General features: G+C 36.7%; 1 protein-coding gene across 1 annotated transcript in view; it reads left to right on the forward strand.

Annotated features, from left to right (window-relative positions):
* The window catches only part of LAMB4 (laminin subunit beta 4), a 141,193-nt gene that overhangs the window by 65,652 nt on the left and 54,237 nt on the right, over positions 1 to 21,304 (forward strand). Inside the window, 8 exon segments of the mRNA XM_044678313.1 lie at positions 1,136 to 1,257; positions 2,636 to 2,756; positions 7,415 to 7,589; positions 12,097 to 12,240; positions 14,204 to 14,435; positions 14,712 to 14,869; positions 18,607 to 18,831; positions 19,816 to 20,036. Of these exon segments, the coding sequence (XP_044534248.1) occupies positions 1,136 to 1,257; positions 2,636 to 2,756; positions 7,415 to 7,589; positions 12,097 to 12,240; positions 14,204 to 14,435; positions 14,712 to 14,869; positions 18,607 to 18,831; positions 19,816 to 20,036 (1,398 nt within the window).

A 21,304-nucleotide genomic window follows, 5' to 3' on the forward strand; every position in this document is an offset into this window, starting at 1 on the left:
CAGAAAAACATGATAAAACCTATATGAACTGAAGCAAAGTAAAGCGAGGAGAACCAGGAGGTCATTGTGCACAATAACAGCAATGTTCTAATGTGATCAATTGTGAAAGACTTGGCTAAAATACAATGATCTAAGATCATTGCAAAGGACGCATGATGAAAAAATGCTATCCTCCTCTAGAGAGATAACTGATTTACTCTGAATGCAAACTGAAGTGTGATTTTCTCACTTTGTTTATTTTTCTTGCTTTTTAAAACAATATGGCTAATGTGGAAGTATGTTTCACATGATTTCACATGTATAATTGATATAATTTTGCTTGCTTTCATAGTGGGTGGTGTAGCAGGTAAGAAGGAGGGAGAGAAACTGGAATTAAAAAAACTTTAATGTTAAAAATAAATAACAAATTATAAAAAGGAGGGGAAAAAACAGAAGTAGACCTAAGGGGGATTCCATAGTTAGAGTACACTGGGGCAATGGAAAGAGGAAATGGAGGGCAGGGCAGGGCAGGCATAGCTGCAATACACTTAGTACCATACTGATTTACAACTCTGCTCACAACCACCCTCATTGTTGGCAGCTGGAAATTACACTCTGGTTATCCTGAAATGACAAACATGCTTATCTTTCCACAATATCTCAAAACAAACAAAGGACTTCAATTAATTTTGAGCTGGCAAATGCATAAGAAAACCCTTTCAAGGTGATAAATTTATGTATTTGTCCATAGACTAGACACATCTCTAAAAGCTTTGTAAGTAGCCCCAATTTGTACAGCTTCCAGAATGAGGTGGATTAGCCTTTGTGTACACAATATCTTTTAACCATCCTTCCAAATTATAAGACTCTGTTCTCCAATCCGGAGGATGTTGTCAAGAATTGTTTTTGTCTTGGGAAGTGACAGTTAAGACCAAAATGGTTAGGAGTGTCAAGTTTTCCCAGGTCTTGAGCACAGCTACAGCCAATTAAAATGTGCCTTCTCTCTATTTCACAATTCAAATGAACTACTGGCTATAAATTTGGTTCCAAGGCTTTATTAATGTTATTAATATCAAATGTCATGTCCAATAATGTCATGTGCTTGATAGGATTCTTCCCCCTCACAAATATAACCCTTTGTTTGTTGAACATTTAGTCTCCAGCTGACTGGGCAGCTCGTGTAGTGATTAACCCTTCTGGAACTTCAAGAAGTGAACATTGCAGATACAAAGCACTCCCACAAGAGGCTCAGGCTCTGGGTTTACCAGCTTCTGAAAGGTAGGAAAATCAGCCTTTCTTACATCTTCCAGATTTACATATTAGTGGCATGCTACAAATGTTTAAGTGGGAGTTGCTTTGAAATGGGAGAAATCAAAATATTATTCAGATGAAAAAATAAAATGTTAATTTATGTTTTTTATGTTCCATTCATCTCCAAATAAGTTAAGGGGAAAAGTTGAAATCAGTGATTCTATCCCATCAGGTATTTTTAGCAGAGCCATTACAACAAATAGAATATAGAATCAAAACGTCTGTCCCATCTTATTCCCCCATGAATGGAAAAATAAGCTTCTTTTGACTCTTTATGGCTATATGCAGAGTTTTGACTAAGGCAGGGCAACTGGAACTTTGTCCCAAGGCGATAAAATGTTGAGAGCTCTGGTAGCACTTGCAGATCTTCTGTTGCATAGGACCAACTGAAAAGAGTAAAAATAAGCTGCCACGTTCTAACTTTTTCCCTAACACTGGTTGCACTCCTAGTCTGTGCCTTCCCTATTCCAAATTCACCATTCACATTGTTCTCCCCAGCAACAACTCCTTCCTCCCTCAATTGACTTGCTAAACATTAAAAAGTTTAGTTAAGCTTCTGTCTATATGACGACATCACATAGCAGCATATTGGATGTGCTACTAATATATGTTTCCAACATACTAACATATGGAACACTTCAGAGATATCAGCCATGGAAAATCAGAATAAGGTGATTTTATAATCCATTGTAATTCAGGTGCACTAGAATTGATGTGGCATCAGTCCTATACACTATAGCCATCTCCTTCATCATAGAGATAGAACACAGCCAGGAAGACACTTAGGATTATTGGGAACTAATTTCAAATTTTTCTGTAAGAATTATCCCTTCTGCCTTTTACAGGTAGAAAAGTTACATCAATGGAAATTCCATTAAATATCTACTTTTAGAAACTTTTAGAAATGGATTTCAATTTAAGCATAACTAGCTTCTTAGAGTCTTATATTTTGTTGCTGTTGTTATTCAGACATTTTTCAGTAATGTACAACCTTTCATGGCCCCATGGGGTTTTCTTGGCAAAGATACTGAAGTGCTTTGCCATTTCCTTCCCTGGCTCATTTTGCAGATAAAGAAACTGAGGTAAATAAGGTTACGTGACTTGCATAGACTCACATAGCTAGTAAGTGTCTGAGACCAGAATTGAACTTAAGAAAATGAAATCTTCCTGATTCCAGGATTGGCACTCTATCCTCTGATTCACCTAGCTGCTCTGTCTTACACGTTGTAAGTGCTTAATAAATACTGGCTAAATGAATAAGTAACAAACGAATGAATGATAATTTTATATAGCAATAATCAGGGATGTCTATCTCTGATATATGGTTTTATTAATTTTTACACAGAATTGCACTGCTTGCCACACCAGTCTGCCTACAACCAGAAATGCAGTATTCTATAGATGTTCATTTTTCTCAATCATTTACTATGGATTCACTGGCTCATGGGCATATTTTGATTGATTCGGTAAGTGACTATATGAATCATGTTTCCTTTGGACCTGATTCCACCTGTAAGTTTCCTTTCAGAATATCTGGAGAGAATATTTTGCATCATAATAAATCTAAATTTTAAATTTATAAAATTAAATATGAATTTAAATTTAAAGCAATTATAGTCTAGAATTTTGATGTGACACGTTATTATAGGATTCGTCATGGGCAGGTCTGTTTTGTAACCCTATCAAAAGAATTTCATTATTTTAATCTCAACTATTTTAACATCATAGAATGTCAAAATATTCTAATTATAAGGGGTTTTTACATATAGTATGGTATGTGGTATGGCACTTGAGTCTAAGGGGGGAAAATACTAGAAATACTTTCCTGACTTTCCTATGCCTAATCTTGGGTGCCACAAAGAAGTCAATATGAGTCTAGTAGAAAGAAGACTAGAGGGACATAATTATAAATTTAGAGCTGAAAGAGACCTTAGAGATAATATAGTCCAAACCCATTATTCTTCTTTTTATGAATGAGGAAACCAAGACCACACAAGTGAAGCGAATTGCCCAAAGTAACATCAGTAGTGAATATTAAAGCCAACATGCAATAAGCCCCTGTCATAGGACTCTGAAATTAGAACAGGAAAATATCTCCAAAGTCATATTTTCTCTGGTTTTTGTGGTATAAGAAATGATTTCAGAAAAACCCAGAAAAACTTAAATGAACTGATGTAAAGTGAAGTGCACAGAACCAGGAGAACAGCATTCACCAGAATAGCAATATTGTTTGAGGAACAACTGTGGATGACTTAGATATTCTGAGCAATACAATGATGCAAGACAATCTCCAAGGACTCATGATGAAAAATTCCATCTGCCTCCAGAGCAGTGGTTCCCAAACTTTTGTGGCCTACCACCCCCTTTCCAGAAAAAATATTACTTAGCCCCCTGGAAATTAGTTTTTTTTTAAAATTTTAATAGCAATTAATAAGAAAGATAAATGCGCCTGTGGCCATCACTGCCCACCCTAGATCACTGCAGCACCCACCAGGAGGTGATAGCGCCCACTTTGGGAATCAATGCTCTAGAGAAAGAACTAATGGTGTCTAAATATAGGCCTAAAACTGGTCTATTCATTTTATTTTTTTTCATATTTTTGGTTTTTGTTTGAGTTCTCTTCCACAAAATGACCAAAATAGGAAAATGTTTTATATATTTTTAAAATAGTTACAAATTCCAACATTATTTTTAAGATGATGAAACTGAGACTCAGAGAAGTTAAATAACTTGTCTGATTTTTTAAAGGTACTAAGTGAAAAAGACTAGATTCAAAGCCATGTTCTCTGATTCCAATTGAAGTGCTATCTCTCCTATGGTGTGCTGACTCACAGATGCAAAATCTAGTCCTAGTTCTAATAGTTATTGTGTAGGTGATATTATGCAAGTTCTTTTCCCTAAGCCTCAGTTCCCCCATCTGTAAAATGAAGAGAATGTGCTAGATAATCTCTAAGATTGCCAATTCTCACTATTCATTATTATTTGACTCCTTTGCAGAAGAACTTTAAATGGAACTCTGTTGACAAAATGGGGCAGAAGGATAGTATAGAAAGAAAGATTAGTCTAATATATCTACTTTAGAAGATCACTATTTATGGGGGAAATAGGAAATGACAGAATTCAGAATCTAGATATACTACCCCCACAAAAGTTTAAATCTTTTTCCTTCCCTCCTCCTATTCCTTCTCCCTATCATTATTTATGGCACTTTAAAGTTTGCAAAGCACTTTACACATGTTATCTCATTTAATCCTCTGTGAGGTAGGTGCCATTATTATCTTTATTAGAGAATAATAATAGTAATCATGAGCAAACTAAGACTGGTGGAAATTAATTGACATAATTAGTAAATTTCTTAAGCAATATTCTTTGTGACTGAGCCCAGCACTCTGTCCACTGCACCATTTAGCTGCCTAACATACTTCTCTAAGACTAGACCTTATTTTGGCATGAATCTGGCCATTCGCCATAAAGTTTACACTTGTTATTTGTCACTAGGCTAGTTTTATATGCTTTGCTATAAAAATGTGTTTAGTGTCCACAAAGTGTTTTAGAACATAAAATTGTCATCTCTTCATAAATCAAGAGATGGACTTGATGGACTTGTAAACCTACAAACCTGAAACCTGAAAGTCATTAGAAAAAGTGTATTGTGGCCATATAGAATAGGAAGGTTGAATAGGACTTTGATGCTATTTAATCCAGATAGTATTGTAAATCTATCAGTAATTTATTAATGGCTGCTATATGCCAGGCACTGTGATGAATCTAAATCAAATATTAGGCTTATCCATTTTGTGAATTATCTGTTAAAAAAAAACAACTCTTAAACCTCTAAAAGGTTCTTTCTCAGCCTTTTCTTATTTAATCAATCAATCAATCAATCAATCATTGTGTGTCAGGCACAGCGCTAGACAGTCAAAACTATTCTTTTTTCTAATTTTTTTCAATGAACAAAAATCTTTTTTTTCCTTCTTAACCACTCCTCCAACATTAAAAGAATTAAATCAACCAAAAACCACTCTGTAATAAATATGTATGGTCAAGCAAAACAAATTCTAGCATTAGGATGATTTTTTAAAAAGTTTTAATTAGCACCCCAAATATATCATCTCTCTGGAGATGGGTAGGGTACTTTATATCATAGGTCTTCCAGAATCATAATTTATGATGATCAGAGTTCTTAAATATTTCAAAGTTGTTTGTCTTTAATGCTGGTATTATTGTATAAATAGTTTTCTAGGTTCTGCTCACTTCACTCCGCATCAAAACAAACAAGTCCTCCCAGGTTTCTAATAGTACAATAGTATATTCCATTACATCCACATATCATACAGTTATTTGTTTATCCATTTCCCAATCAATGAATACCTCTTTCATTTCCAGTTCTTAGCCATCACAAAAGAGCTGCTATAAATATCTTTGTCCATATAAATCTGATTCCTCTTTCTTTGATCTCTTTGGGGCATAGACTTAGGAGTAATAGAATTGCTGAATCAAAGAATATGAACAATTTATTCATTTTGGAGATCTAATGCTAAATCACTTTTCAAAGTGGCTAGACCAGTTCTCTCTCACTTGGAATTATCTTTAAAAGATTGTTAACTCCTGGAGGTTAGCACCTTATTTATCTTTATGTATTCCTCTAAGTTTAGGAATTCTGTACCTAATATAGACTTAAAACCCTTTTTGTTGCAAATATATAAATAAATGGATGAATGAATGAATCATTCAGGATAGGAGGGACTTTAAAAGTCAAATCCAGAATTATGTTTAATTTCCCAAGTTCCTTCTTCCCACTATTAGCACAGATTACCAAGAGATGTTTAAGTTATCATTATTTTTGGTACTTCAAAAACCTGTGATTTCACTGGTGTATGTATTCCCTTCTGTGTAGTGGAAAGGGCACTGGATTTAGAATGGGAGGAACTGGATTCAGATCCTGTTTCTGCTACTTGTTACTAGTATTATATCGAGCAAAACATTTAACTTCCCTTAACCTCAGCTTATTCATCCATAAATTGAGGAGTTTGGATTAGATGATCTCAGAGTTCCTTTTGAGCTCTAAAACTATGATTTCATGACCCAGCACACAGCACATTTTTCCTATCACCTTGGAAAAGGCCATGGTGGGTTTCTGTGCCTTAAAAGAAGGCATCAACTGGCACACGACCTTCTAACTGGAATAACAGACTATGTCCTTTCCAGTTTAATAGGACCTGCCAGACTTTTAATATTAATTACTTTTAATTACACTATTTTATCCTTTAGAAAACCAGAATAATCTCCATATAATGATGAGGTATCATGGAACCCACTGGTAGAAATTAGAGAACCATACTCTTATCTAAATGTCAATTTTATTTCCCTCCCACATCAAAAAAAATTCCATACTACTAAATTATTCTTATCCTAGCATTCATTGTGATCCTCAGAACATTTTTCTTACGTACAAATGTATATCCAGTTTATCATGATCTTTTATTGTTAGAACTGATTCTAAGATTTTTTTCTTCTTTTGTCTACCACCTTCTCTCATGTTTTATATTTCATCAAATTTCATCAAACTGTTTTATGGGCTTACTTCCTCAGTTGTTCTTTATACTACTATCTTTCCAGAAGTCTAGTTACGATAGCTCTCACAGATTCTTGGGGGCAGCTAGATGACTCTGTGAATAGAGAGTCAGGCCTAGAAACGGAAGGTCCAGAGTTCAAATCTGACCTCAGACACTTCCCAGATGTGTGACCCTGGGCAAGCCACTTAACCCCTTTTCCTAGCCCTTATCACTCTTCTGCCTTGGAACCAATACACAGTATTGACTCTAAGATGGAAGGTGGTAAGGGTTTTAAAAAAAAGACCCTCTACTAAGTTTTAGAGGATTTGATATTTTAATTGGTGCAGGAACCATCCATATCAATGAAATTACATATCCCTGAAGCATTGACAAGTTGTAGGTTGTGTTATACATAATTTGGCAAATATTGTAGAAGTGATCAGCTTAAAGTAGTAAAATGAGCTGTATCAAAGTCAAATAAGATACTCATAGGATTAATAGAAACTAGAACAAGAGAATATTGAATGTTTTTAATTATGTTACAATTCTTTTTTTTTTAATATTAAAAGCTTGGCCTTATTCCCCAAATGGATTCAGTAGAGAATTTCTGTGATAAACATTTAGATGAATACCAACTAAACAACTGTATTGAAATTGCTTCTAAACCGGGACCTCATATTTTGTCTGACTGGTGTGAAAGACTTATAATTAGTATATCAGCGAAGCTACACAATGGGGCAGTTGGTAAGTACTTGTTAGATTCTACTTAGATATTATTATCTTGATGTGTGTTTTCTAGAAAGTGAGACCGGATAGAAGCTCTGTAGCAACAACTCCAAATATCTAAAAAAGGTACAAATCCTACCTATCCACTTAAGATCCCAAAAAGAGTGTAAATATGTTGCGGATCACAGTCTATCACACTAACCAAGTTACAGATCTCCAGCTTCCCTAGAGACGAGAAATGAGAACAAGCTTATCTGGTAACTCCACCCAAAGCTGTTACTTGGTAGTCTCCCCAGCCCTCCCCAACCCTCCCCATCCCAGTACAGGGAATGTCAAGGCTCACAGCCAAATGAGGAAAAATCTGAGCTGACACCAATCCCCCAACACTCCACAATGACCACCCAGGGAGAGATCTTTGAACAAACACCCCAAGTACCACCAGCTTTCCTCATTGTTGCTTATCTCCAGGCTTTCCCAGACTTCTCTAATATTTACTCTATTTCTTCACCAAGAACTCAACCACCTCATTTCCTTACCTCCATGGCTAATAATATACACTCTAACCCCTCAAATACCAATGTCCTTTCTACCATCCAGAGCCCAAAGTACCCAAGAAGAGATGAAGAAGCAAAAATTCACTCCCTCCCTCAGCTGTTTCTTCAGCAGCCTTGAAGGAAGCATCCCATCGCACTATGCCCAGTTCATGTCTTCCAACATCTCAGGCTCATAATATAATATTCCAAGTGTGTATAAATTTGTCCTAAATTGTTCTTTGGTAACAATATTTAATCCTGCCCTCATGGGTGTATTTTCTTTGATTTGTAAGCTATCGGTGCTAAAAGGAACCTTAGAGATTATCTAATCTATTCTCTCATTTTAAAGGGAGAAAAATGAGACCTAGGGATGTTAAAGGACTTTCTCATGGTCATGGTTAGATTAATGTCATGTAAACTGATAAAGTCAAGACAAGAACCTACGTCTCCTAACTTCTAAATGGGTATTTTTTCTATTATGATGCACTATCTCTGTGTATCTCTGTGATATAGATCCTTTGGGCATAGAGGGAAAAGTTGAAAAAAGGAAACTGAGAGGGATTAATATAAACTAATTAGACCAGGTCATTTCCCCCAAGAGGGAAGGAGGATATGTATATAGATCGAAAAAACTAGAATGATTGATGAATCCCTGAGTTCTGCCCCAGAAGACAAAGGAATTCTACCAGCTCTTTCTTATCTGTTCTGCTCACAATTGTTTTCTTAAGATATCCAGGTTCTCCCTTCAGTAAAAGTCTTGAAGGCTCTGTGATGAATTGTTAGGGAAAGTGCAAAGGTAAGGTACAAGATGAAATAGAAAGCTCTGAGATTCTATGATTTCAAATATCCCTTGAGGAAATTAAGAACAGGAACTATTTTTTAGAAAACTAAAAAACAAAAATAAAACCTTATGTTTCCAATTAAATAAAACAGTTCTAATTTAGTAAGCCTTTATTAAACACTTTTAAAATCCAGAGCATTTTTTCTAAATTAATAAATGGAAATTCCCCCCATCTAATCCTTTCCATTCTTTGGAATCATGACCACTGGTGTGCCTCATTCTAAGTTTTAACTATGATTCTATAGCATAGTCTTGACCTACATTACAATAAATTTATATTATAATAAATTTTACTTAAAATAATAATTTTTTATCTAATTGTGTCAATCATACCATCCTTCAATGAGTAGTCATTCTACCACAGATTGCCAACAGTTATGTTTCACTGTATCATTCAAATATTTGGTGTAGGCATTGGATTTGAGCAAAGGGCTTGGATTTTAACCCCAATTTGATCACTTACTACTTATGTCATCTTGGGTAAATCATGTAGACTCTTTGGGTCTCAATCTCTTCATCTTTTAACTAAGAAATCTTAACTAGATTGTTTCAGTTTCATTCCAGCTTTAAATCTTTGTTCCTATGATCCTACTTTCTGCTCTATTCATTGACATCCCATGTGTTGACCAAATGACCCTAGCTCACCAACAGGCAGCAAGAAGACAGATCAGGATCACCTGCTACCACTGACCTAACCAGTACACATTGCATTGTTGACTAGTTCCCACCAAATTCATAATACTTCTTAGACAGAATTTTGACCCCATATCCCTACCTTTTAGTGTATATAACCCAGATCCCTATTCCACACTAACTCTTGAGCCTACCATATAGTGTTTGATGTTCAAAACCTTCCATTACCTGCTCCCCCTTTTCTAGCCTTATTACAGCCCTCCTCTTACTCTGTGATCCAGTAACATTGGCCTCGTTGCTATTTTTTACATAAGACACTCCATTTCCAGACACCAGAAATTTTCACTGGCTGTCCCCCCATGCCTGGAATGTTCTCCCTCCTCATCTGTGCCTCCTGGCTTCCTTGGCTTCAGTTAAGTCCCAGTTAAAAATCTCCCTTTCTGCAAGAAGCCTTTCCCAATCCTCCTTAATGCGAATGTCTTCGATTTAGTTCCAGTTTGTCCTATATATAGCTTGTTTGTACATAGTTGTTTCCTTGTTGGCTTCCCTCTTAGACCAGTGGTTCCCAAACTTTTTTGGCCCACTGCCCCCTTTCCAGAAAAAAATATTACTTAGCGCCCCCTGTCACATACTATCACCGCCCCCTTACAGTTATTCACTGCCCCCAAATGCACCTGTGGCCATCACCGCTTTCCTGGATTGCTACAGCACCCACCAGGGGGCAGTGGTGCCCACTTTGGGAATCACTGTCTTAGACTGTGAGACCTTTGGGAGCAAGGGCTGCTTTTTTTTTTCTTTGTATCCTCGTGTTTATCACAGTGCCTGGCACATAGTAGGAAATTGTGTGGCAAAGATGAAGGGTTTAATTAATGTATTTTTTGTATTCCATTTAGTTTATCTCCATGCTCTACATGTCAATTTGAGCATTTGGGTACATTAAATACTGCTTCAGTGCTAATGAATTGGCTATATTCCAGCACCTCATTATCAGGGAGCTTGTACTATCATTTCATATTAATTTTGGCTTACACATGTCATTAATGAAACTGATCTGAAAGTCAGATGGACTATCTGAGAGGCAACATGACCCTAGTAGACGGTGTTCTGGACCTCATGTTAGAAAGCTTCTGATAGGCAGTAAAAGGACACTCGCTGACTGCATGGCTCCATTCCAATCACTTACCCTCCCTGAGTTTTAGTTCCTTCATCTGTAAAAAGAAGATAATAGGGGCAAGTAGGTCTCTCAGTGGATTTAAAGCCAAGCCTAGAGATAGGAGGTCCTGGGCTCAAATCTGACCTCAGACACTTCCTACTGATAATGACCTTGGGAAAGTCACTTAACATCAACTGCCCAGGTCTGACCACTCTTCTATCTGGGAGTCAATGCTTAGCATTGACTCCCAGATAGAAGGCAAATGCAGAAAATAATGTTGAAAGCACATACGTCTCCGAATCATAGATTTCAAATGAGATATTATGTGTAAGAGGCTTTTTAAATTTTAAGTCATTAAATAAATGTTGATAACTACTATCAGCAATGGACAGAGCACTGGGCTTAGATTCAGGAAGGCTTATCTTTATGAGTTCCAACTCAGCCTCAGACATTCACTAGCTGTATGACCCTGTGCAAGTCACTTAACCCAATTTGCCTCAGCTTTTCTCATCTGTAAAATGAGCTGGAGAAAGAAATGGCAAATCAGTCCAGTATCTCTGCCAAGAAAATTCCAAAATGGGAACACAAAGAGTTAGACATGACTGAAATGACTGAACAGCAACAAAATTATTATCTAAAGCAAGTTGCCATCTTAAAGCCACTGAGTTAGGATATTCCAGTTATTCCATTAATTCTGAGCTTGGGGTAGAACTTAATGCAACACTGAGACCAAAAGACAGACTCCTTAAGGACAGCAACAACAAAAGGTCTAGCTCTCTTTGTCCACTTCAGACACTAATTCCCTCAGGATGATAATAATAATAAAATTCTGAATGATAATAATAATAAAAGCTAGCATTCATTCTCATTTTCTCCTCACAACAATCCTGGGAGGAAAACATTACCATTATTTCCATTTTACAAATAAAGAAACTGAGGCTTAGAGATGTTGACCAGGTGCATACCATTAGTAAATATGTGACTGTATTTGAACTCAGAACTCCCTTTCTCCAGACCTAGCTGGCTCTGCTGGGGTATAGTTCTGTGCATTGCATGGTTTTCCAGAAACAAGCCAAGCCTAGAATTCAAGAGTGATAGTAAAGCAGAAGCCTCCGTTTCCTTGTATCCTTTGTGAGTTGATGTTCCATTGGTGGCTTGAATATTCTTGATAAAAGTTATAGTAAAATGAAAAGAAGATATGACTCTGCTTTTGTTCCTTGAGATCCAGAACTAGACTGATACAGATCTAATTTCTCCATAGTTAGCACCTATTCAAGTAGGTGGATTTCATATAAAAATTACCAAAGAAGAACCATGGCGATTCTTTGTCTCATTTCCTCCCTCTCTTTTCTTTTTTGTTTACAGCATGCAAATGTCACCCTCAGGGTTCCATAGCATCGAGCTGCAGCAAACTGGGAGGCCAGTGTCAGTGTAAACCCCAAGTGACTGGGCGCTGCTGTGATCGGTGCTCTGTGGGAACCTATGGTTTGGGGCACCATGGTTGTCACTGTAAGTACCAAAGAACAAGTATGGAAAATCATGCCTAAACCCCATTTCTGCACACCTCTCTGTCTGTCTCTGTCTCTGTCTTTCTATCTCTGTCTCTCTGTCTCTCATTCTGTCTCTCTGGCTCTCTCTGTCTCTGTCTCTGTCTCTCTGTCTCTGTCTTTCTGTCTCTCTGTCTCTCATTCTGTCTCTCTGTCTCTCTGTCTCTCTGTCTCTCTGTCTCTCTCTCTCTCTCTGGCTCTGTCTCTCTGTCTCTGTCTTTATCTGTTTGTCTCTCTTTTTCTCTCTCTCCCTCCCCACTCTCTCTAACACACACACACACACGCACACGCACATGCACACACACACATACACACAAATTCTGAGTCAATTACAAAGCATATTTGGATATTTCAAGAATTTTCTTTTGATTATCCCTGGTCAGATCACCATCCACAAAGCCTGACTCAGGGTATGGCCAGTTCCTGAGGTCTCTACTTCCATTCCTCCTTTCCTATATCACTTTTAGAAGAGGGAGAAGAAAGAGAATGCAGAAAACCCCAAAGGTCCCTGGTAATGAGACACATGTTTTACTTGGTGATAATGAAATTAGATTATGAAAGTTTTAATTTAGGGGAAAATCCTCAATTCTATGTGGCTTCCTTTCTTTGTGAGTTGGAAAGCTTTAAAAATGCAGATTATAAATAAAATTCATAAAATACTCTGAGCCCCAAGCCAATCTCTTGATTTCCAGGCTGGAGGGTTGGTTTCTTAGCAAGATGAAATTGGTATAATCAATTATCCACAAGTCTCCTGACATTCTTCTCTGCCCCCAAGAAGCCCCTCTCCTTCTCTCTCTCCCCCCCCTCTTTCTTCCTATTTTTCTCTCTCACTCTCTATGTATGTGTGTATATTTATTTATATATATATATTTTATATATAATCTTATTTTTATATAGAAATGTATTGTTTTTTAAAAATCAAATAATCATCAATCAAAATTTAAAAGAATAAAATAATAGTAATAAATGCTACCGCCAATTACATGCATATAGCAATAAAACAGATGAGAAAATAAGATAGTGAGGTAAATTCACCAATATTCCAGTGATTTTTCTAAATAGTCATAATTCCTTCATCCTCTGCCAAATTTTCTTAATAAGCCAAGCAATATGCCCAGGAAAGAAAAATTCTCAAGCCAATACATTGAACTTAGATGAAGTCTTCCAGAAAGTGTTCTATATCTGTTGATGCTAATGCTGCCCCCTGCTACCTCTCACTCTGTTTAAGTCTCTCTTACTGTGTCTCTCTCTAGAGAGATTTAAAAACTGCCACTACAGTAGAAAACCCTGTCTCCAGTACCAATTCCACAATAATATCTTTATCTTTACAGGATGGGAAGAAATACTACATTCCAGGGTCTAGGCACCCTCACAAATCTCATCAGAATAACAGTTACATAATAAACTTACCTGGGTCAAACAATCATTTTACCCAAGCATTATTTTATCAAATGAAGAATTCACATATGCGAAAATTCATTCAGTCAAAAAGTATGCACTAGGCACTGTATTAAACACTGGGGATACAAAAAATATATAACTGCAAATAGGAGAGTCAAGTGATTTTTCAGTCACTCCCTCAAAATAAAAAATAAGCGCTCTTATATATCAATTTGGAAAAGGTCATCTTTCTAGAGAGTTTATTTGTATGTAATATTCATCAAGATTTTTCAGTACAAAAAGAAATATAATATCTAGAAAAATTGATTAATTTCAATTACCTACTGGAAATTTTAAATCATAATGTTTTCTTTCCCTGACTCAGCAGGTATTGGGTGTCAGTTTTGTGTAAATCGTTTTGTTAAGCCTCACACGCTCGTTTTGTTTGCAAAATTATTTTGTTCTGCCCATGTCCCACTGTTCTTCTCCAAAAAAGAAAGCAAAGTGAGACCATACCTTCCATACTGTTTCTTTGTTTTATCTAGCATGTGAATGCCATCCTCGAGGCTCCAGGAGCACCATTTGTGATCAGGTGACTGGGCAGTGCTCCTGCCTCCAAAACATTGAAGGTCACCGTTGCGATCAGTGCTTGGCTGGGTATTTTGGATTTCCCAAATGCCGACCTTGCCCTTGCAATGGGTTTGCAGAACTTTGTGACCCAGAGACTGGGTCATGCTTCAACTGCAAAGGATTTACAGCTGGCCTTAATTGTGAAAGGTACGGAACTGGGACAAACTTGAAAGGGCTTCTGTTTTGTTTTGCATCTGAGTAAGTCACTTCTCTGAAAGATCACTGAGTAGGTATTTGCTTACACAGTAGAATGGGGGTTAAAACAGAAGTTCTAAGGGGTTTTGGCAATCCACTAGTCCACCATTCAAATCAACAAATATTTGTCGATCGCATTTTCTTAAGGTAGCGTACAACTGGGTTTGCCTCTACATGTCCTCCTCTGGTGCTTATTTTGATCTGTCTCTAAGGAAGTTGTCTTAATAGGTGCATTGATGGTTACTACGGAAATCCTTCCTCTGGACATCCATGTCTTCCTTGCCAGTGTCCGGATGTTCCTTCAAGTAATCAGTACTTTGCCCATTCCTGTTACCAGAATTCTTGGAGTTTAGAAGTAATTTGCAACTGCCAAGAGGGTTATACAGGTATGGAGACTAGTTTATCCTATATGCCTTTTCCCTTGTTCTACAGTCCTTAATTATAGTCTAACACACGTCCACAATTTCATCATTTATCTGCCTCATACAAATGTGTGGTGCAGAATAGAAAATAAGCCAACATGAAGTTGCATTGAACAATTGTATAAGAAACAAATTAATTAAGGGAAATTCCTCTTCCTCCAATTTAGTATCTCTATAACTAATAGAACACTAGCGCAACTATATTTGATCCAAATAAAGTCAACCCACATTTATATTTTGGTCATTTCCTTTGTATGAATGCTCCTCTCAGTGATACAGATTGAAATCCTCCTCTGTCTTATCATTTTGTGTGATTTTATCTCTTTTATCCATATAGCTTCTACAAAGAACATGTCTGTTTCATGCTTGTTATTTTTAATAACTGAGGTGTATTGATGTATTCTTTTTTTTTACTTTTACTCTTTTTTTTAACCTTCCATCTTAGAATCAGTATTAAGAGTGATAAAGACTAGGTTAAGTGATTTGCCTAGGAATTATCTGAGATCACATTTGAACCCAGGACCTCCCATCTCTAGATCTGACTTTCAATCCACTGAGCCACCTAGTCAACCCCTGTCAATGTACTCTTTAGGCTGCCTATCAAATGGTCTTGCATTCTTTCTATCTGACTAATCCTCTCTCTTTTTTTTTTTTTTTGCTCAAATTCTTCAGTAATGTATTTTATGCTAATGTTCACAGGTAAATCATCACTGGTACCTACTTTTGCCTGCCACACAATCCTTCCATTGTTCTTTGGGTTATCTTAATTCTTCTGAGCTCCTGGTGTGTCTTGATTCACAGCTATATGCATATTGCCAGAAGAATATTGATATTCAATAAAGGACCTTTTATGGCAGCAAGTAGATTGGGATCATTTAAAGCAGGGAATCATTTTCCAAATATGAAGAAATTTAATCTGAGTTTTTCCTCCTATTCAGTCCAGGGTTAATATAATTGTTCAACAGTAGCATCTGCCCAAGGAATGTATATATAGATTAAATAATTCTACACAATACTTACTAAGCTTAACATCATCATCTAGGCAACATGCACTCTTCATCTGCTTGGTCTCTTCAAGTCTGGATGGCTAGACCACTTTCTCTCACATCTCAGAGATATCTGGAATAAATCACTAAAGGAGCTTTGTAATTCCCTCAAGGCAATCTACTCTCCTCTCCTAGGTCAGATTATTTCTTTGATCATCTTGTCCATTCCTACTGAGTGTCTCAAATATACATAGTGTTGGATATGATATGCAGGTCTCCCATCCACTTGCTTACTACCCAAATGTGAGCAACAGATATTCTTCATACTTTTGGTCTTTCCTTTGTGGAAATGATTGCATCAAACTCTTGGTTATAGATTTCTTACTGGAGATTCTAAAGGATTCCTGAACTTGATCCTTCCAGAGCAATGACATTTACAACAAGTTCTGAGATTTTTTTTCGCCAGGTTTTTAGTATCATCAGCAATTGGATGATTCCATCCCTTAGGGCCCTCAGAACTGTGTGCACATGGCTAATGGGGAAATATGTCTTATATGATTTCACATTTATAATAGATATCAAATTGCTCGTCTTCTCAAAGAGGTGGGATGACCAGGAAACAGAGAGAATTTGGAACTCAAAAAAATGTTAATGAATGTTGAAAACAATTTTATACATGATTTGGAAAGATTTAATGAAATAAATAAGAATATATATTTTAAAAATAACTATTGCATATAGCATGGTTCTTTTTTTGTATACATAGTCTAGTCTGACTTTTTCCCAGTTTTGCATGTTGTTTGGGAGAGGGCAGTTTAAGTGACATTTCTGCCTCCTCTATACAACTATGATGTTAGAAACCAAGCATGGTTGCCCATCTACCTTTAATGGTGAAGATTTTCAGAAAATTTTTTGAAAAAATATAAATGAAATCTTTGCAGATCTTTCTCTTTTTCTTCTGTTTATTATTCTCCCTCTTTTTTCATCCTTAATTGCTTTTACATGTAAAACTCTCTTAAGACTAATTTTACCCCCCACTTCCCTCTTCTTTAAGCAACAATATTGCTTATAATCAACTATTAATCCTTCTTCAAAAAATATTTCAAATGAGGTTAGGTTCCAAATCAATGCTGTATTTGGCCACGACCACTCTCCCCTTTAGTAAGTATTGTTTACTAAGATACTCTTTAGGTTCTTTTGGTGCCCTTTTTAATGGCAGTGGAGGTGTAAGGGGTAGAGTGCAGACCAGTAATCAGGAAAGACCCAAATTAGAATTCTGTATGACTTTGGGCAAATCACTTAAAGTCTCTGGGTTTCACTTGCATTGTCTTACCTGTAAGATAAAGGAGCTTAGACTACATGACCCCAAAGGTCCCTTCCAGCTCTAAATCTATGAGCATCACATAAAATTAGAGTCGGTGTCAATGTCATTTCTACTCTCCATTGTCCATTTTCTTATTAATCACTTTAAAAATAGTTCAGGATTGAGTTGTTTCTATTGAGTGCACATTTTTCTCATTTTTACTTTCTTTCTAGCTATTTATTAATTCTGATCTTTGCTCTAAGTGAGAGGTCTGGAAGTACATGGACTTGGGGCAATGACAGGCTGTCTACCTGGCTACAACATCTATTGTACAATATTCTGAATGGAATCCAAATTATAAATAGCCCAAAAAGCAAAGCAGGCTGCAATATTTAACCAGTAATAACTTGTGCATTAGAATCAGTATAAGATCATTAATGAATCTTAAATGAATGAAAAAAGAAGGTAAACTGATTGGATTATGAAAATGGGAAACAAGAGGTTGATGGCCAAAATGATGGCATGGATACAACAACCCTTTTAGGTAGATACCACAGGTATTATTACTCGGATTTTACAGATGATAAATCTGATGCTCAGAAAATTTAAGTAAGTTGCATATAATTAAGCTCATTGAGGAACAAAGGTATGATTTGTAATTTTCTCACCCCAAGTCCAACTATCTATCCTCTATGCTATGTTGCAGTAGTGGTGTCAAACTCAAATAAAACTCAGAAAACTCAAATTCAAAGAAAAAATCAAATGGAAATAAAAAATAAATCCCCATGGGCCACATATTAGCTTAGAAAACCACAAGTTAGCATTATCTATATTTTATTATATTTTTATTAATTTTGTTAAACATTTCCCAGTTACATTTTAATCTGATTCTGGGTACCCAGAATGAGTTTGATACCTCTGCTCTATAAATTTAATGATTAAAGAATCAGAGCATGAGAAGCAAAGGATTGTAATCCATGTGAGTGGAGGGAGTACCCAGGTCAATAAAATCACAATTCCATCAAAATATTCCACCGGGGAGGCACAGATGGATAACAATTTCTCCATCTGCTCTCAAAGTCAGCTCCCAGGAAATGTTTTAGTCCCAGCCCTGAATTTCTAGCATCACAGGAACAAGACCTTGGAAAAAGTATTTTCCTCTAAGGAATTTTTGTTCAAAATAACTATTAAATATTTTAATCTGTTTGCAAGTATATTTGGAGACTGAGTAGATGCAGATGGATTTACATTTCATGTAGCAAACAATTTTTTTTGCTTGTTTACTCTAATATGCAGACACTTTTTATAATATCTAAGGGAGCTCTTTTACTTTTCTTGTTCCATTTTTAAGTTATTTTTTATACTTCTAACCACCCTATTCTCTTTTCTTTCAACCTCTTTTCCTTTCATAGGTATTCACTGTGATGAATGCTCAAATGGGTTTTATGGAAATCCGAGAATATCAGGAGACCCTTGCCTGCCATGTGCCTGCAATAACAATATAGATAGAACAGACCCAGAATCATGCAGCAGCATCACAGGAGAATGCCTCAAATGTTTATATAACACTCATGGGCCCAACTGCCAGTTCTGTAAACCAGGGTACTTTGGATCAGCTCCCACACAAAGCTGCAAAAGTAAGTGATGGCACCAATATGGTCACCAAATAACAGCTTGTCATTCTCCTGGCAGCTTCCTTGAACTAGAACTTGTCACAATAATGATTTACCTACATCTAGACCTTTAAGACTTGCAAAACATGCCCTTATATAATCACATACATAACTTCATTTGGTCCTCACAACAAATTATGAGGGAGGTGCTATTATTATCCCCATTTTCAGATAGGGAAACAAGCTGGCTGAGGATAAGTGAAATGCTCAGAGTCACTCAGCAAGTGCTATCTGAGAAAAGATTTGAACTCAGATCTTCTGACTTCATGTTCAATGAATTCAAGCCTCTGTCATCTAGTTGCCTTTTATAAAGCAAGCTGTAAGAATATTCCTTGGATGCTTTTTTAAAAATAGCATCACTATTGCTGTGGATATGTGAAACATTTAATTTAAATTAACATTTTAATTTAATATTAATTTAAAAAGAAAGACTGGGTAAAATATCATTATACGAACTATAGCCATAAGCATTTCTTCAAGAATATTCCTGAATTTCGCCTTTGGGAAATGACATATCTATGCCATTAATCAAAACTTTGCTAGTGGATTTAGGAAAAGACAATGACCTATTCCTAAAGCGACAAGTTGTCCACTGTTAAGGAAGGCATGAAAACTTTAGGAATGCCAAAATTGAAATGAGTGACTCTATTTCAGAGCAATCAGATGGAATTCAGTGGGCTTAAAAAGTGAATATGCTTTGCAAAAAATAAGCACCTTCCTTCTTAACTATAGAAAAAAAAAAGGTTTTGCATAATCAATCTATTATGACTGATTTGGAAGATATTCAGATAGATGGTGGAAAATCATATCCCCCCAAAAAAGTAGTTTTTCCCTGAGCTCTTTGGAGAAATGGGCACTACCCATTTCCAAATTATTATTGTTTCTTATTATTCGTAACTAACAAGTTTATTGTTTTGTCTCAGGTTGTAATTGTCTTTATTTCCCCAGGATGCACTTGTAATCCTTCTGGAGTAAATCGTACTACCTGTCCAATGGGTGATGGAGCATGCCTATGTGACCCAACAACAGGATCATGTCCTTGCTTGCCAAATGTTGTAGGTTTGGCCTGTGACCAGTGTGCTGAAGGATACTGGAATCTGGTCCCTGGAAAAGGATGTCAGTTCTGTGAATGTGACCCTGAAAATTCCAACAGCACCCATTGTAACCAGGCAAGATCCCATTTTTTTTTAAGCGGATGAGTGTTACCTTTAGTGGTGAAACTCAGGAGAAAAGCACTGTGTGTTCCAAATGGCCTTAAATGCTTTTTGCTTTTCTGTTCTTGCTAATAATCACTTCTGAGCAATGTCTTTTACTTTAACCCTCACCTTCCATCTTGTATAACAGTTCCAAGGCAGAAAAACGGTAAAGGCTAGGAAAATGAGGGTTAAATAATTTGCCCAGGGTTACATAGCTAGCAAGTGCCTAATGCCAGAATTAAACCCAGGACCCTTCCATCTCTAGGCCTGGAGCTCTCTGTCCACTGAGCCACCTGGCTGGCCCCAGAGCCATGTCTTCTTCATTCCTGGACTAGGCTAAAAGGGCAATGAAGAGGAGAAAGAAAGGAATAAGGAGAAATAAAATCTGCCAACGGCACAGCTTTCTCTATCTAGAGCCACCTACTTCTAGGTCATCAGGAAATGTGGTCATCAAGATGATTTTCCTTTCATTGTCTGGTAAATGCTCTCAGAGAAGGACCTTGAAGTAGAATGGACCATATATGGCACTAAACTTGGGGTCTTTGCCTACAGACCAACACATCCAATTTATAAGCTAATTTTTTTTTTATTTAAACAAAAACATCATTCCCCCAGAGGAGACAAACTACTTATTGACAAAATTCTTTACAATAAGTGTTAGGTACAAGCCCAAAGCCAGGCTATATATGTCTTTTGTCAGAAGATGTTCAGAGAATCTCTTGATGAAACTGAGACAGAATTCCAGCAAAGCTGGAAGACCCTCTGAAGGGCACGTTGTTAAGAAAAGCAAAAAGAAAGGTAGGAATTGCCATTCAAATCCCACCCTGGGCAACTTGTGTAACCTCTACAAGGCTCGATTCCTCATCTGTGAAATAAGGGGGTGGATTTGTTAGCCTTGAACATCTCTCCCTGCCATGAAGCTGTGATTGTATTGTGTCTGTTGTTGTGGGGAGACTGGGGAGCACTGACTGACAGCAGCAAAAGAGCCCTTGAAACACTGAAGAATTAATTACTTATCACTAACATCACTGGGGAATATAGGCCAGCAACTATTCTACTGGCGTTTTTCATTCTTTTTTTAAGGAAAATGTTCCAATTAAGAGGGATTGGTCATTCAGTCATTTCAATCACATCCAACTCTTTGTCACCCCATTTGGAATTCTCTTGGCAAAGATACTGAAGCAGTCCGCCACCTCATTCTTTTTACATTTTACAGATGGGGAACTGAGACAAACAGGGTC

Source organism: Gracilinanus agilis, chromosome 5 (assembly GCF_016433145.1).
Source record: "Gracilinanus agilis isolate LMUSP501 chromosome 5, AgileGrace, whole genome shotgun sequence".
NCBI lineage: Eukaryota > Metazoa > Chordata > Mammalia > Didelphimorphia > Didelphidae > Gracilinanus > Gracilinanus agilis.